This window comes from Grus americana, chromosome 6 (genome assembly GCF_028858705.1).
Source record: "Grus americana isolate bGruAme1 chromosome 6, bGruAme1.mat, whole genome shotgun sequence".
Taxonomy (NCBI): domain Eukaryota; kingdom Metazoa; phylum Chordata; class Aves; order Gruiformes; family Gruidae; genus Grus; species Grus americana.
In genome coordinates, this window is record NC_072857.1 from 28963847 (window position 1) to 28981898 (window position 18052).

At 51.5% G+C, this 18052-nt stretch overlaps 1 protein-coding gene across 7 annotated transcripts in view; it reads left to right on the plus strand.

Annotated features, from left to right (window-relative positions):
- Nucleotides 1-18052, plus strand: part of NRP2 (neuropilin 2) — an 89038-nt gene that overhangs the window by 27677 nt on the left and 43309 nt on the right. For all 7 annotated transcript variants that reach the window (XM_054829636.1, XM_054829639.1, XM_054829637.1 and 4 more), the window contains exons 3-8: nucleotides 800-981; nucleotides 5299-5529; nucleotides 6103-6258; nucleotides 8126-8295; nucleotides 9348-9503; nucleotides 17906-18050. In XM_054829636.1, coding sequence (XP_054685611.1) covers nucleotides 800-981; nucleotides 5299-5529; nucleotides 6103-6258; nucleotides 8126-8295; nucleotides 9348-9503; nucleotides 17906-18050 — 1040 coding nt within the window. The remainder of the gene's footprint in view (nucleotides 1-799; nucleotides 982-5298; nucleotides 5530-6102; nucleotides 6259-8125; nucleotides 8296-9347; nucleotides 9504-17905; nucleotides 18051-18052) is intronic.

The window sequence follows — 18052 nt, forward strand, 5'->3', positions numbered from 1 at the left end:
CCAGACTTTGGAACAAACTTTTGTCTTTGCACCAGGAAGCAACTCTTCCAACCCAACATATTCCTCCCCCAGACCATTCAGATGTCCAGGAGCCATGCCAGTGGGCAGGTGGGACATCTCCAGGTAGGGTTTAGCAAAGGCAGGTTATGGTTACAGGATGTACAAGGATCAGGCAATAGTGAATGTAGTTACCCAGCTCTTACGCAGCACTTCTTCTCATTTGTTAGCACTTAACAGAAGAGGATCAGTATTACTGTCCAAGTGCTACGTGTGTGTACTGGCCACGCTTGTTAAAGGACCGGTGTGGTGTCAGCGCACAAAATAGCTACCCTCTCACATGGATTGAACAGTGACTGTTTGTTTAATGCTTGGTGCGTGCTTGGCCAAATCCCACCTGGATGGTGGAATAAGCTGAGTGGATGGCACTTAAGGAGAGAGGGAAGGGAAGGAGAGCAGCCCCAGAAGAGCTGTCTCTGAACTTCTCCCATGCCAAAGGAATCTTGTGGAAATGAAGGTAAATTGTCCCCTAAATTTTGCATGTTGGCTCCGAAGTTGATGTGGGTGAAATAAATTAATCATATGAGGAGTGACAGAGGAAGGGACTTAAATGTAGCTGGACAAAAGGGAAAAAAGATATTGGGGGGTGTGTGGTGTGGTTTGAGTGACAGAGTCCCAGGTACATGTCTGGAAGATGTTCTGTGAAGTATGCAGATATAAAGAAGTGTTTTGTGTTTGTTCCTGGCATCCTGAAACGTCTCTCTGACAGATGGTTTTACTGCCTTTTCACCTGCCTCCACAGGTACGATTACATCGAGATCCGAGATGGGGACAGTGAAGCGGCAGACCTGCTGGGCAAGCACTGTGGGAACATAGCACCTCCTACCATCATCTCTTCTGGCCCCTCTCTGTATATCAAGTTCACCTCGGACTACGCACGGCAAGGTGCCGGCTTTTCCCTGCGCTACGAGATCTATAAGACAGGTGAGTGTCTGAGTCAGTGCCTGTCTCCCAGGCTGTTTGCCACGATGATCTTCACAAGGCGGTGTCTTTGGCCACCTTTTCAATGTGATTTTTAGCATTTTGTCCAGAGAGAGCTCGCTCTTCTTTTTTTTTTTTTTTTTTAATTTAAGCAAGTCTGTTGCATCATATTTCCAAGAAGGTAAAAGATATTACTGGTGCATGATAGTGCATTTTTGGATCACAGTGCGGCATCAAAAGCAGAGTTCCTCGTTAAATGCTGTCTTGTATTCAAGGACTAGAGACGTATATAATTTCTCCCTGGCATGTGTGGAGCTTGTTAGGGCTAAGTGGGGATTGTCCCTCCGTTAGGAGCGTGTGGAGCTCCCCCTCCTGTGGAGTTGTGATTCTGGGCTGATCAATGACACTGTATTTTCTCTCCCTTGAAGTGGGGTTTGTAACTGGGGAGCGCTGGTTTTCAAGGGACTGCTGTCAGCAGTGCTGTCAAGGGCTGAGACAGCGCCTTTCCAGGCAGATATAAGAGGAACTATTCATGATTCTGTTTAATACCAAACTATTATTGAGGAAAGGAAAACCTGCTCAAAGGCCTTTTAATAGTATTTCTGTCTAAATATTTGCCAGAATTGTGTGTCTGGGAAGAAGGAGGCTTGAGAAAATAAAACCCACTCTGTGCGTGCTGTGTGTATGTGAGTGAGAGAGGTGTGCCTGCATGCTGAGGGAACAAGAGTGTGTTTTGCTTGGGGATGCAGGCGCCTGCCCTGTGCCCACATTCTTTTGGTGGTGTGTTGGAAGAAATCACAGATGTGGCTGTCACATCATTGCATCCAGCATGAAAAACATTCCCGTGCCTGATGAAGAACCAGAAAGGAGCACAACAGGGTCACTCATCCAGCTTCTTCAAAGGGAAGGCAGGGAGCACAAGCACCAGGGGCTCCGGCCCAGCTGTGCAGCAGGCAGAGGTGTGCAGGCAGCAAGTAGATGTGAATGTGGAGGCCCTGCTGCAGAAGGATGGGAATGGGACTCCCCAAATTCATTGTGAAATGGTGAGGACAGGAGATGTCTAGAGGTTCAGGTAGCTGAGGAAAGGGCTGTTGCCGGTGGTTGCCTGGGCTGTGTAACCAGCCATTAAGCTGTGTGGTGCAACCAGCTCACCACTGCTATTTGTTAACGGTTAGGGTGCAGATTAGTCCTGAAAGAGTTTAGTGGTTCATCTGGCTATTGGGGTTTGCTGAGGCCACTTGCCAGCATGGAGGATGGCAAAGAATGCCTGTGTTCAGGTGGAAGACTGCTGACCCACCTCAGCCTCCCTTGCCCCTCGCTCCCTGTGTACACCCCCTCTGAGCCCAGCAGACTGCGCTGGGCTGTGCTTGTCCTCACATCGGGTCCATGCCTTGAGTCGGGGCATGGGCGATGTGGGTGGCCCAGCTGGCTGAGGTGGCCAGGTCAGACTGAGTGTGGCAGTGGGAAGGGATGGCAGGCAGGAACCACGTCTGCCTGGGTGGGAGCCAGCAAGGGGCCAAATTCATGGGAAAAGGAGGTTTTGTTGCTGCTGGCAGGGAGGGAGAGGAAGCAAAGGCTTCTCTGGAGGAGAGCAGATGTTGGATGGAGGCTGGAGCCGAGTTTGTGTCCCTTGATGTAGGTCCATGCAGAGCTGCCTTCAGGTCTCAAGTGGTGTTGGGGCTTCTTTCACGACCACCACCCCCCGCAGGCAGCCATCCTCTCCAGAAATAACCATGCTTTCTTCCAGCCACAGCCCACAAAATCCAGCCTGGTAAGGCAGGTTTTGGCCTGGGAGCGGGGATGAGTTTGTGATCCAGGAGCACCCCCAGCCCACCCGCCCACCAGGGCTCCCAGGGAGGGCAGTGGGCAGCACTGGCTGCCGTGCCACCGCAGTACCAGCAAACCCTGCCTTTTGTTTGCAGGCAGGCACGGGCAAAGTTTCCTTCTGAGCTGTCAGCATAGCCAGCAAGGGTGTCACCAGCTTTAAAGGTCATCAGATTGTAATCGTCCACATCAGTAAAGGCAATATGGCTGCAGCTTCTTTCTTTCTTAAAGGTGACCTAAAAAACCAACTCGTTTCATCTGAGCATTTAGTTCCACACCTTGTGCTAAATTTCCCTTATCGCGGTGTGAGAGAGGAGCAATCTGCATACAAACAACTGCATACCAGTCTTTGAATCCCCTGATGGGTATCAGTCAGCGGTCTGCGGGCTGACAAAAGAGCCGTGCCCTGGCTGGTCCAGCCTCCCTGCTGCTCACTTTATGAGTCAGTTTGGCAGAGCTGGCCTGAGCTCCCCATCGCTGGGCATCAAAGTCTCCTCTCAGGCTGGTCCGTGCAGCCGAAGCCAGCATGATTCCCGTTGATTATCTGCAGCTTCCTTCTAAAAAACCTAATCGTTGTGTTTGCTGGTATCAGCCAAACTGTAGACAAAGATTCCAAATGCGATAAGAGCCCCACATGAGGAGACTGCTGTTGTCTAATGCAGTGACATAGTTATGTCTCTCTCCTGTCTCTAGAGGACAGTCCCTGACTCTGGGTTTAGTCTTTGATTTTCTCCCTAGCTCAGAGCTTGTGTTATTTTCCCTGTTTATCTATTTATCTCTCAAGCTGTTTGGAACGAAGTACAACCTTATCCCTGTTTTCGGCGTTATGCTGTGATTTGTGTTTGGCCTTTTTTTTTGCTTCTGTGTTTTACCCCACAGGTTCACACCAGAAAAGCTGGCTGCTTCATTAGGAAGTCAATTAAGAGCCTCTCCTGAGTAGCTCTCCAGCTAGGCGCTGCATAATGCAGTGCCGGGATCCTGCTATTACTGCGGGCTGCTGGCCTGACTCCTGTAGGTTAATGCTGAATTGAATAACAAGTCTCCCATTAGTCCCAGGAAGGCTCATGCTGCCTGGAAGAGCTGGAGCAGAAGGGTTTATAGAGGAGAAGGAGAGTATCCCAGTAAAACCGAAGCAGAAACCTTTGTGAATGCTAATGCCGGGTTGCAGCGGTGGCCAGCAGCCTCTTGACATCCCCTTTTGCCTCTGATAGCTTCAGGCTGCAGATTTCTGTTGCCTATTGTCCTGTCTCCACAGCACAGGGGTTTCAAAGTCACCGTGGTATGAATACGACACAAATTCCCCTTTCCCCGGCCACCCTGAGGCACCTTGGCTGTGTGAGAGGGGGCACGGAGCTGGCCCGGCTGCAGCCGAGGCCAGTGCTGAGGTCAGCAATAAATAAGAGGCAACATTGTCTGCTCTCCTCGCCACGCATAGATCTTCCTTAAGGATAGAAATAACTTGCATTTCTGGTGTGGATGGCTCAGTCTGTAAGAAAGAGGGCTCTGTTCCTCCTCTCAGCAGAGATCAGAGATGCCCCCCGTTACCCCCACTCTTGCCACAGCCATGGAGCGGGAACATATGCTGGAGCTGCCCCTCATCCTTTGCGTGGGACTTGGGGCTCTGCAGGCTAACTGCATGCTTCCTGAGGGTTTCCAGAAGTTTCCAGCTAACAGTGGAGACATTGGCACCCTCCCCTGAGCCCTTTCACTGTGTAAATATTTGTGCTTCCGGATTCTCTCAAGAGGAAACTGAGGTGCAGATGTCCATGCCAAAGAGGGAGACGTTGCAGGAGACAAGTCCCTTGGGACAAATTTTTCCAAAGAGATGGCATCCCATTACTCCTCTCTGCCCCTTCCCAGGCAGCCCCCTCCCCAAACAGGGGCTCCTCCATCAGACCTGGAGCTGCTCTGGCTCTTTGCCAGTGCGGTCGGTGGGTGGCAGCCGCGGCAGTGAGGACCATGGACGGCAGCCCCCTGCACGCTGGTCTGCCCCTCTGCAGGTCTGCTAGCAGGTCGCCCTTTGGGGAGCCTGGCAGACAGCAGGTAGGGCTGGCAGGGGAAGCCCAGCCCAGCTTGGCATGGCCTCCCTTCCCCAGCAGGGCCACCACCACTGGCGTGGGGGACACAGCAGGGTGCTGGCCTGCCAAATCGCAGCCGTGGCTTTGGATGGGATCACTCTCCTAGTCCTGTTTTTGGAGTAATTGGCAGGGGGATGAGCAGTGGCATGTGGGTTACGTTTGCAGGGCTGTCTGAGGGATTTAGACACATGCTGTCCACTCCAGTGAACGCACAGACCTTGTCTCTCCACCTGTGGACAGCTTTGAAAATCACCCTCTTGGTCCTTGCAGGAATTCACACAGCTCTTGGGTTACAGGACATTTCCAGAAGTGAATACACAACCCCTCTAAGCTCAAAATTGGGTTTCTACAGTGTGACAAGCTGTTGGTATTAAGCTGCATCGTTGCTAAGGCTGTGGGCTTTTTCCTGCCACTACAGGCTCTGAGGACTGCTCCAGAAACTTCACTGCTTCCAACGGCACTATTGAGTCTCCAGGTTTCCCTGACAAGTATCCACACAACCTGGACTGCGTCTTCACCATCATAGCCAAGCCGAAGACAGAAATCCTCCTCCACTTCCTGCTCTTCGACCTCGAGCACGACCCGCTGCAGGCAGGGGAAGGAGACTGCAAGTACGACTGGCTGGACATCTGGGATGGCATCCCTCAGGGTAAGCCATGGGGTGCTGCGCTGCTCTCCTCAGCTTCTCTTGGTGTCTCACGAAGCTCCAAACCTGTGCATTCTGTGCCTGAGCACCAAAGGTGCCTAACCTCAGATGTAGCTGCAGCATGCAGCCTGCCGTCAGGGTGCTCCGTGGCCAGCTGTGGGGACGGTACACTTGCAGAAGGCTGCATGCATTAAACCTTAACTTCTGCTCTGTTGTAACCACTGATCTGAAAAGCCCCGTGGGACACTTCAAGATACCACTGGTGTTCCCTCAGGGAAGGGCAGTGGGTTCGGACAGTGCTGAGAGGACCTCCCTACCCCATACCAACACTGAAAAACAGAGCAGATTGGAGCATTTCCCAGGAATTGCAGAGCAGTGCCTGCTGCAGTGAATATTTCTGCGTGGTGCACTGCATGGCACCAGGCCAGCGGATATAAAAAATAGTCCATCCCCAAAGCCTTTCTTTTATCCCGATCGGTCCCGCTGAGGCATCTCTGCTGAGTGATGCCAGTCTGCTGGTGAACCAGGAGGCTGGTGGAAAAGCAGGCGTTACCTTTGCTGCTCTTTCTTTTGCAGTCGCCCCCTTGATAGGCAGGTACTGTGGCACTAAGATGCCGTCGGACATCCGCTCAACCACTGGCGTCCTCTCGCTCACCTTCCACACAGATCTGGCAGTGGCTAAAGACGGTTTCTCTGCTCAGTACTACTTGATCCAGCAGGAAGTCCCAGAAAGTAAGTTGGGAATGTGTGTGTATGACTTTAGGCAGTTGTGTCACCTGTTTTTCCCAAGTCTTTCACTTGGCACGTGCAAGAGTGAGGCAGGCAGGAGTGTGTCCAGGGGCTGGTCCCCCACTGGCAGTGCAGACAGCAGTTACACTAGGTGTGTTCTCTGTTTCTCTTAAAAGTGAGATTTCAGTAAGAATCACACTTTCTGACCTTTCTTTGACTTTTTCACTGGCTTGTGAAGTCTTCTCAATACCTTTTGGGATAGAATCCTTCATGTATCTGCTCAGCCCAAAGGATTTAGGGGAAGACTTCAGCCCAGCAGGTGCAGTGGATTCATTAAAGCATGGGGGAAAATACTCCCCTCTCTGTTTTTTCAAAAATTCACAGCCCCAAACTACAAATTGGAATTTCTTGTCTAATTAAAAAATGCCTAAAGCTCTAAGAATTTCAAACTAAAATTTGTTTTAGATCCCTTGTTAAGGGAGGTAAATTGATGTGGAGTGAGGAAGTTGTGTGTTTTGAGAATGAAGAGCATTTTGATTCTTTGTGATAATGCTTGCAGGCAAGGAAAGATTCGGTTTGTTTTCCCATGGTTTTTTTCACATCAGAGCTACAGTTCTCAACCTCTGTTAGCAGCGAACCTGTGATACAACAGAAGAAGCCCTCAGGAAACTCCTCAGTCTCAGAGTAAGAGAGCGGGTCCCTGACCCAACACTGAAAGCCCATGACAGAGAGCACGGTAGGGTAGGGGTTGTGCAGCGCTAGGGCAACTGGGTTACAGGCTCTTGCTCTGTGATTGAGTTAATGATGTTCTGCTGGGGCTGTGAGAGTTACAGACAAGCACGAGCTCTTCACCATTACCTATATCCACTCTCAGCTGATCTATTCTTTAATCCCCTTTCTATTCTGTTCTTTAATAGGATTGGGAAATACAATGTTAATGACACACAAAGCTTGAGAAATCAAGCACAAGAGCTGTTAAAGGGCCAGGCCTTTTGATTTATGCTGGTGTAGAATCGTAACTTTAATATTACCACTGAGATCGTGGCCCATCGTTTCCACCCGGGGTTGACTTGGCCACATTAAAAACACAGGCAGCTTGGTGGAGCCCCATTGGTTTACAGCAGCAGCACACTTTGGCCCATGTGGTATTTCCAATCAACGTTTTCTTTGCTATTGTTTTTACAGGACAGCTGCCATAAAATATATGAGACGTGCAATAAGATTGAGCTAATTGTGACTTTTAAAGCCTTAGAAGTGAGGAAACACAAATGAAAGCATACCAGAGTCTTTCATATTCTTGGCTGGTTAATTCCTATGGGTCTGATACCACATGTAGCAAATGCACATATACACAGACACATACACACATGCATCCATACTCTCACACACACAAAACCTTTAGACTTCCCGTTCCAGGCCTTGATGTTCCTGCCGGCAGCACAGCAGTAAGCACCCTCCCGTTGTGCCTGCCCATACTCCTTGCCTTCTCAGTGCTTAGATTTCACCTCTGGCCTTCAAGAAGATGGGGAACTTTGTGGCAAGGGGACTTGGGACATCTTGATGGAGATGGACGGAGGGAAGGGACAGAATTTTGTCAAAACTGCAAAGGTGAAGGAGATAGAGAAAGGGAGAAAGATCTGGACTGTGTTAGTTTTCAGAGGGCCATGCAAACATAAAGCTGCCCATCTGTAATTTTTCATCTGTGCCATCTGTGAACACACACAACCTGCAAGATGGTGCAGATCTGTTCATCGTTCCAGGCAGGCAGCTTTGCTTGGGGTTAGCTGGGGAGGACAGTTCAGGGCTGCCTTCCACTTGGGAGTGAAGTACAGAAACTGTAAGGTCATCTGTGTGTGTGTGTCCGCTCCAGACTTCCAGTGCAACGTGCCGCTGGGGATGGAGTCTGGCAGGATCTCCAACATGCAGATCAGTGCCTCCTCCACCTACTCAGATGGGCGATGGACTCCTCAACAGAGCCGGCTCAACAGCGATGATAACGGCTGGACCCCCAACGTAGACAGCAACAAAGAGTACCTCCAGGTACACACACTTTGCAGCCCCCTCACCTCTTCCCCCACCAAATGGAGTGTCACGCTGTTAAACTGACCTTTGACCATAAGGCTTGTTGAATTTTTTATTGCCTCTGTGGTTCACGGGGAGCGAGCAGCAGGGGAGCTGCAGTGCCTCCATGAAATGTGACAGGCTGGCTCTCCCATTAGCACGCCTGCACGAGGGCTGACTCGACCTGCTGTCCATCTCCCACCCCCTCCTTCCTGCCCAAAACCTTGATGGACTTCCCAGCATACCAACAGAGACTGAGGGACCTCTGCCACTTACAAGGGCCACTGACTCCACCACTAGCCTGAGGACCAAAGTCTCCAGGAGGCACATGGAAAAACAACTAGAATAATATTTATCTCATCAGTGATGCAGGGAGTGTGAGTGGGCTAATGTCAGGTAGGGGGCTGACAGAGCAAAGGCTTTCCCTGGGAGTTGGTTAGATCCACAGCGTCTGTCCAAAGAGGGCTTCTGCCTGTGTCACATCGCCGTGAGACTCTGCTTGCTAAAGGGCACTAGGAACAGGAGGTGGTGGATGTCATTGCCTCTAGCAGACATCTCATTCTTCATTCATGGCAGTGCTACCAAGCCAGATCTGCTGACCTTTCTCAACCCACATTGTAAAAAAAAAACCAAAAAAAAAATGCGAGGGAAAACCAGGAACTGCAGCACTAATTGGACATCATGCTTTTATTTTATGTGGAAAAAGTCATCCTCTGTCCTAATTTAATGGACATGAATTTCTGTGCAGATCCTGTTGTTTGGTCTGAGGCAGGAAGAAGGGTTTGTGATGATCCCATATGGACAGACATGAAGATTCTTAGTTACTCCTGTCCCATGGTCCTGCCTGCAAGCATCCTGCTGAAGTCAGCCCAGGGGGTTTGTGCCTGTTGAAATGTGTGTCCACAGATGGAATGAGACAGATGGAATTCACACCTTTTCATGTTTCGGAGACAAAAGGAGGAACTAACTATGCCAGCCCGGGCTCTCAAGTGGTCACCGTTCTCTCTCTTGTCCCTTTTTTCCCTGGTAAGGTGGACCTCCACTTCCTGACAGTGCTCACAGCCATTGCCACACAGGGTGCCATCTCCAGAGAAACCCAGAATGGCTACTATGTCCGTACCTACAAGCTGGAGGTCAGCACCAATGGGGAGGACTGGATGATGTACCGACATGGGAAAAACCACAAGGTAAAGGCCTTTTTGTCTCTTTTGCATGCACCTTGGTGAGTCTTGCAGCAGACAGGAGGAAATAGAACAGAAAGATTTTACAGGCTCAGAGAGTTTAATCTGTGAGGGACCCTTTTTCTGATGAGGGCTAAATGACTGATGATACTCTGAGCAGAAATAGTCCTTTCTCCACTGCACAGCAATGAGGAAACACTATTCCTTGGAAAACCTGGCTGCTGTTGCATCTTTCGTGGTGGCGAGAGTATGTTATTTGACTGCAAATGAAGGAGAAAATGCTTTCACAGCCTGTGTTTTGCCGTACAAGATTCATTGAGCTTTTATGGTCATAGCCCCGTCTGCATGCTGGGTTAACAATCACAAAACCACATGAAACTGTAGTTCAGGAGTTATTGAGGCCTGGAAATGAAAGGGCACAAATCCCAAGAGGGGATCGCACCATCCCAGAGAACAAAATGAACAATAAATAATGAGGAGCAATTCAAGCTGCCAGAGCTTTGGGTCTGCGCTAGCAGGCACGGTCGGCAAGGATGCATTGAGCCCTGGGAGCTGCTGCACGCTCTCATCGTGTTTCTGGGAGGCACAGAGAGATGGGAGTGAGAGGCGGGGAGGGTAAATATGGGTGTTCAGCCCTTCCAAGCCTTGTGGGTGTTGCTGTATGGCCAGGCAAGGCAAGCTCGAGGTGGTCTGCATGGGAGCTTTGGCGTATGGGGAGAGGGGTTAAGGCAGCCGTGGTGCCGGGCTGGTCCTGCTCTGTCACTTGCCTCAGTCATGTGGTTGTCCCCTGGTTAAGGGCACCACCAGAAAGCCCTTCCCTGCTCCTCTGTGGTGCCCACCAGCACTGCTGCCGCAGCTCAGGCCCTCCCCATGGATGTGCCGTAATCTGTCTGGGTGAACTCAGTGGCTGGGGTCCCACATGTCTCCCCCCGCATGCATGTCCCAGCAATTTCTGCTTGCTCAGCGCTTCTGTTAAATTAGCTTGTCCCCTCCCTCTGCTGGCACAGGCGCTGCTGGCATGAAATGCAGTAGCCTGCCTGTCCAGGATTCATCCAGACATTTCCTTCCCTTCCGGGCCGTGTGATTTCCCCTTCCCCAGTGTGTCACACGGTTCAAATTTACTCTGCTTCCCAGAATGAGTCCTCTCTGTGCAGAGGCCCCTAGCAGGGTCTCATACCTGCAATATTTCGAGTACTTAACCTCCTCGCATGGCAGTAAGGCGGTGTTAGTCCTGTTTTAGAGGTAGGGAAATGGAAGCACAGGGCAGCCCAGCACCGCATAGGAGATGCAGCAGCTGGGCTCCCCCAGGTCCCCCTGGTTCTGGAGCCGCAGCTCATGGCAGAGCTAATGTATAACCCAAAGGTGGTGGTCCTGCGCTGGTGTGGAGGCTCTGTGCTCTCCCAGGACCCACTGGCCACAGCAGACCTTCCTGTGAACCAGGGCCGTCTCTCCTCACCCGTGGAAACGGGTGAGTTTGAGGTCTCACTGGGGCTGTTTCTGCAAGCCGAGGCAGATGGGAGATTGGCAGCACGCCGGGCAAAGAGGTGGGCTAAATACACATTTCAGTGTTTCAAATAACCACTGGCAATAAATTCACCTTTTGGAGTCTAACTAGGGGTGGGAATCTGTCCTGGAGGGTGGGTTTAGTCACAGGGGAGAGTAGATACCCTGTACTTGCAGTCCTGGGTGTTGGACACTGGGTCCTCAGCCAGGGTGGAGCAGGACAGCACGGCTGGTTTCGGTGCTGCTGAGCCAATTTCCAGCAAGACCCTAAAACCTGGCTGGTGTCAACCCAAAGTAGTCCCATAGCCACATGAATTGCCACCATTTCAGGATTCGGCCCTCGAGTCCTATCAGCTTTTTTCTACTCTGTTTTCTCTCTTCTTAAAAAAGAGGAAAAATCAAACCTCCTTTTTCACTCCTTTATTCCAGTCTCGCTTCGTTCCCATGTTCTGGCCTCAATTTAGCAGACACTTCCCGAGGCTGGAGGATAAGTAATTGCTTTTTGGTGGCTTGCCTGCCCCTTGCATCTGGGTGACTGCTTTCCCTCCCCACCAAATGACTGGCTGCCAGGCGCTGAGCCACAGCGGGGCCAGGGCAAAGCCCCTCGCTCACGGGCCCGGTGCTGGGGGGCTGCAGCCCTGCATTCCCCGCCCGCATTAATCCCTGCCATTCCTGCGTTAGGCAAGTTCCCAGATGTCTGTACTCAAGGTGCAGATTCCTCCCTGCGTTAGTGCGGCACACCGCACAGTTCAGGCTGCAACGGTGGAGCGAACCGTGCCAAATAGATTTGTCAAGTCTGCCGCAGCTTGATTTGGTGCCATGAGGAGCGGGGAGGGGGAAGGGGGTGGACAGACAGGGACTCTCTATTCCTCTATATACATGCAGATATATACATATATATATACACACACACACATATATATATATGCACACGCACAGATAGGCATATGGGGTGTATCAAACACTGCTCTGAATTTCTGTCGGCTGTGTGGGCCAAAAGCAAATCTCTGCCATGTTATAGGCGGGTCAGCTAACGTTTACATCTTCATCAGGGAACCAAAGCAAGAGAAAACCAGCGAGTGCAGGATGGTTGGGGAGGGGGTGGTGCTCTCTGCAGAGGATGGGGAGCTCTGACCTCCTCTCTTACCCCCTCTCCCCACTTCCCCTCCCTCTGGTGTTTCGGAGGAGAGTGGGGCCAGGGTGTTTCCCTGTGAAACATGATGGCTCACCTTTGAGTCCCCAGCTGCTGGCACGCACAGCGAGAGAAACGGGAAAGGCAGGATGAAGCAGAGGAAAACAAGATTAATACGTGCTCACAGCAGACAGGGCTGGCTGGGCTGTTTCCGTGCCAAGCGCTGCTGCGTTTCTGGGGTGGGAAACCGGCAGGAGAGGAGCCCCACACTCACGCCTTCCCCCTCCCGCCCCATCCCTGCCGGGATTTCCCCCTGCCTGGCAGCCCACTCCTCCCAAAGCCCAGCACACCCCGGATGTCCCCCTGTCCAGGGGGTGACGCTCTGTCCTTGCTCAGTACCAGGGGGAGAGGCTAACCCAGTGACCTGGCTAAAGGTGCAGAGCTATCTTCCTGTGTGTCCCCCAGGAGAGGAGATGGGGAGGAGAGCGGCCACTACCACATGTTGCCCCACACTCGCCCCTTACTACCCGCCAGCACGTCCCCATGGGACAGGGCCAAACAACCCCTGCCCCAGAACGGCTGCTCTGGCTCTTGGCCTCCCTGTTGCATCCCCCTCTGTGTCACCCAGGGTCGATGGCCCCAGAGGTTATCTTCCAGGCACCGACCCTGGTGTGCGTGCCGAGATCTTATCTAGCGGGTTGCAAATGTCTTTAGAAAACAACAACTCGTTCTTGAACCCAAGGAAGGAAAAGAGCACCTGGCAGGATTTGAACTTTTGGTTTTGGCTATTTTCTTCGCACAGATTCAACTATGAGGATTTTGTCAGAAAACAAAGTGCTCATCCATTCTGATCCATTTCCTTCTTTGTAAGGTCTCGGGTTCCAGCTCCTGTGTGGGCTGAGCTGCTCTGTCTTAGTAACTGCAGAGATCAGCTCACAGGGATCATCTAGTGTGGTGAGGGACTGGGGGACAGGATGGGTGTCAGGATTCAGGGTGTGTTGGGACTGTGATGTGTGCTTTCGCTGCCTCCATTGCTCTGTGTGTGACATAGGAGGACGCAACTGAAACATTTACTTTGACAATCTGTAGAAGTCAATGGACAAGAAATGGCAGCAAGATCCAGCTGATGCGCATTTTCCATTTCCTACGCATTGTGATGGCTTTGTGCTTGTCATCAGCTAACCTTCCTGGGTGGTATTTCAGGTGGATGCAAGAAGGCAGGTTGAATTGCTGCAGAGCCAAATATCTCATCTGTGCATAGAGCTGGGGACATCAGAGGTGTTTGATGCTGGCAGGAATATTGAGGATGACTTTTTGGAGACCCTTGTGCCTTCCCTTAGGAGCATTCCTCTGTCCTTTCTGTTCTTAATGCAGTCTTCTGTGTTCATTCACCTGGGGAGGGAGAGAAAAGCTTTCAGTCCTGTGGCTTCTTTATCTGGACAACTCAGGAAAAGCTTGTGTGATCAACCAGAAGGCCACAGAGCCACAGTGCAGAGGGTTTGCTCAGAAGCATCCCCAGGTCCCAGCCGGCTTCCGCTGCTTTCACAAGCAGGACAAAGACCTCAGGCTTTGGGACAGGCAGCCCCACGCATTCACCCTTGGTGCAGTACCAGGGGAGAATTACAGCCCTCGCTTTCCTAGCAAGGCTGCAGCTTTGTCCTTCTGGGCCTGGTATCTCTTTGCAGGCTAACAGTGTGCCGCTGCTCGTGTCCCTGGTGACTCCTGGATCTGAGTGGAGCCTCTCAAAGACACGGCGCTGGCAAGCCCAGCCCAGCACACTGTGCCTTGCCCAGACGGCTGTGCTTCGTTGAGTGTTGCCAAGTATCATTTTTCTTTTACCTCCTTGTTCCTGGATTTAATAAATCCAGAACTATCCACCCTCCACTCGAGCCAGAATCCTCCCACCATCAAACATGCCCCATTTTATGCCTTCCCTATCTGACAAGGAAAATTATCTCCCCTACTTTTCTCCTTCATGCTTCTCTTTCTAAATCCTGAAGCCCTAATCCTGTTAGCATGCTCTGTTCCAGGGCTCTGTCTCCACGGGAGTAACATAATCCTGCAGTAAATCTAGTGGGTCCAGGGAGACACATACAAACGGACGAAGGCAGGGTTGCTGCCATCCTTGGCCTTCTCCTCTGCCTCCCCCAGCCGCTTTCTTTAGCTCCCCAAGAAATTGCATAGTGGCCAAGCAGCACAATAAATAAAGCGGGAGAGAGGTTACCTCCTGCCCCCTCCCTGACTCACTGCCTCTTCGACTTCGCAGCGCTTTTTCTCTCCCTGTCCTTCACTCCCTTCACTCCAAACTGCCGTTGGCACAATTCCCATACTCACTGGAACTAATGCAGCTTCAGAAATCCCCTCATCACCCTGTGGTGGTTCCAACTTGTAAGTATTGGTGTGGAGCCTGCATGCATGTGCACACGGAAAACTTGCCCAATCCTCCTCTAGCCTAGACTTCATCTCCCACCACTTGCTTTCTGCAGCAAATTAATTAAGTAGGTCAGCTCTCATTGATTATCAATTTAATTTTACATGTAGACCTGCCGACTGGACTAAGACGGAAGTAAAAGTAAAGTATATGGGGAGGGGATAGGCAGCTTTTAGATGCAGCAGTGAAAATGAGTTCCCTTGACTGCTTCTTGGAAGGTGCTTTTAATTTGTTAATGGTTTTCCCATTCGTCTTCTGGCTCCGTCACCCTTCAGTGCGTGTGCGTGTGTGTGTGCGTGTGTATGTGCGTGCGCCTGTGTGCTCTCTGCTGAGTGTGTATCTATCTATCTCCCTACATCACAGCCAGATTTTTTTTTTCTGCTGGTGTAAATTACTGTGACTTCTTATACTTCGATGGCGATATGTTGATTTACACCATTCGAAGACTTGGCTCAAAATATGTGCTGAGTGGGATGAGAAGCAGATAGGATGGGAGGAATAGCAATGTTCTATTTTGGTAAGGGGGAAGAAATCTTTGCTTTCTTGGCGCTCCCAATTTCACACATTTTCCTGCTAGTTCTTCCCATGCCGTGAGTGCTAATTTGAGGCAGGATATAGAGCCTGTTTGAGTCAATGGGACTCTCTCCACATTGTGCTCGGGCTCCAGGGTCAGCGTTTTCAGTGCAGAGAAACTGCATGCTCAGGGTCAGACCCTGGTCGGCAGCGCCGGGACCTGCGGGCTCGCGATGCATTTCTGCTCGGGAAGGAGGCTGAAGGGCCAGGCACGTGGGAGGACCCCGCTTCTCTAACGGCACTCACCCCCTGCCCTCTGAAAATGGCCCCTTTCTGTTACGCTGAGCGGGGTGCGAAGCAATGACTTGCTGTCATCAGTTGGGGCTTTTCAGAAACAAGATTCACGGGGCCAGATCCTGCCAGTGCGGCTGATACTAGAGCTGGAAGTCAGGTGCCGTTTCTGCCCTCATGAACTGGCAGTCCGGAGTGTCAAGGTCGCGTTCAGAGTTACGTAGCTTGTTGAATGTGATCTAGTCTGAGGAAATTACTGGGCCCCAAATCTAAAGCAGAATTGAGGTTGCTCTCCTTGGAAGCAGGTGGTTGGGACTAAGGTCATGTAAGAGATGCTTTCAGCAATGCATGTGGTAGTGATAAAGTTTTTGGGCTCAGTCCTGCTTCTGCTTTCTGTCAAGCTTGACTTTGCAGAAGTCAGCAACAAATTACACTGGTGTAAATTTGGATTCTGGCCCCTGATGCTCGTATGTGCGAAGTGAGCTAAAAAAGAACAAAACTGGAAATATGTTAAACCAAAAAGAGCAGCAAACCTCATCAGTGACTGTTAAACATGCTGGTCCATATGCAACCTTTGGCTCATGGAGTCTTCAAACTGCTGATTGTGAGAAGCGAAGAGAGGTTGCCAGGAGAAGACTCCCCCGGGCTTGCTGCCCCTGGGCATCTGCTGGGCCACCATCAGGAGCCGCCCCCTGGGACAGAGGGACCTTTGGGCTGACCTGACGTGCTGCTCCTCGTGCTAAAATAGTTGCACTGGCTCAGATAAACATTTCCTGTCCTCTGGTGTTAGGTTCAGAGGTAAGGTGTTGTGTGTCAGCTTCTGTGTTGACATAAAGCTGGAGGCTTTGCTGCGGTGTGGAAATGTATCCTTTCAGCCTGTGTGTGTGTTCCCACAGGTTTACAAGACACACACATACACGCTCGCATGCCTGGAGAGTGTTTCACAGTACCCACTCTTCTTATAGCCCTCCTGCTGGAAAAAAGGGTATTTGGTGTCTGCTGAGCAAGGAAAAGGATGGGAAGTGGGGTCAGACAGGATAAAATAGGATGTTAAAAACATGTAAACCATGCTGTGTTGCTAAACGGTAGCAGCATGATATATATTCTCCAGATTAGCATTTCTGCTCAAGTTTGCATCAGCCCCAAATCCCAATTACCAACCAGATTTGCAACCAAGACCCTCTGTAGGGCGGCCGCTCCCTGCCCTGGCAGGAGTCCCGCCATCCCGGGCTGGACGGTGACTGCAGGGGCAGCCCAGAGCTGGTTGTGGTGCTGCAAACAGCCGCTGTCCCTCGCTGCAAACACCCTCCACGCACCCTGGAGTGCTGGATCCTGGGAGGAGAGCAGTTACATGTGCTGTCTGCAGGCCTAGAGCGGTGGGAGACTTATAGAATGCTTCTTAACTGCTATTCAAGGCGAGAGGCCAGGATACAGCCTCACCCCTTTTTCTGTCCCGGATCACAGGGATCTGCAGTTGAATTGTTTGACTCTTGCCTCCAACAGAAGTAGATCGGTGCCAGAGATTACACTCTCCTGCTTCGCTCTGAGATAAACTTAGCGGGAGCTCCTGTGTTTAGCACGGCATATGCAGGGTAGGAGCCTGCAGAAGAGCCCAGCCAACATCTCAGTGAGGATGCGGCTCTTGGCTGAGACCGGAGGATGCTCTAGCCCTGTCCTGAGAGCCTGCGTGCCTGGAGGGAAAGTGGGCAATGCCTGCAGCCTCAGTCTGTGAGCTTTAGTGCTTTATTCTGGGGGCAGAGAAAGGGTTGAAAATTACCCTCAGGTTGGGTATTTCCTATTTTCCCCTCTTTGTTCCCCACTATGGCTCTGCAACCTGAAACAGAAACACAAGTATCCAGTCCTGGTCCGGCCTGTTAAAATAACGGGAAGGAGGGGTGGATCTAACGTCCATCTGGTAGTTATTGATTATGGCCATCTGGTAAGGCAGCAGCCTTTTCATATCATGTTGGATCATAAACCCTCCTGAAAAGCTGTCTCTGTGTGGCGGGCTGCATGTGCGCCCAAGAGGCAGGAGCGAGGGGCGGGCTGGGACGGCGGCTTATCGCCCCAGGCAGAGGCAGCATCCTCCCTGCTCGTGCCGCTGCTTGCACACAATGTTTCCCAGTGGAGCTCGGTGCGAGGACATGTCAGGCTGTCAGCCCATTCCCCCGCAGAGGGGAGGCAAGATGTCTTGCAGCATTCGAGGACATCGGGTCTTTTGCATTAGAGCAGCTCTAGGTTTGGGGGTGAGCTTGAAGCAGCTGTGGCCTGATAGTCCAAGGTGCCTTTGGGTTGCCATGAGAGGCAGCAGGGCAGCAATCTCCTGGGTCTCTGGCCTGATGGGCGAGTCCATCCACCATGCTGTCCTGCCACCAGCTCAGCTCTCCCTGCCGGCCCCGGGGGCTTGCCCTGGCCAGAGGCTGGCCCTACCCAGAAAGCCTCTCCTCGGATTTCGCTGCTAAGATTATTTCGACCACTGATCATCATCTTTCTGCCTGGAGATGATATAACCATATTTGTGCCCTGTCTCCCTTACAGACATTTCAGGCCAATGAGGACAGCACAGAGGTGGTTCTCAACAAAATCCACAGCCCAGTGCTCACACGCTTCGTGCGCATCCGTCCCCAGAGCTGGCACAACGGCATCGCCCTGAGGCTGGAGCTGTATGGCTGCCGCATTACCGGT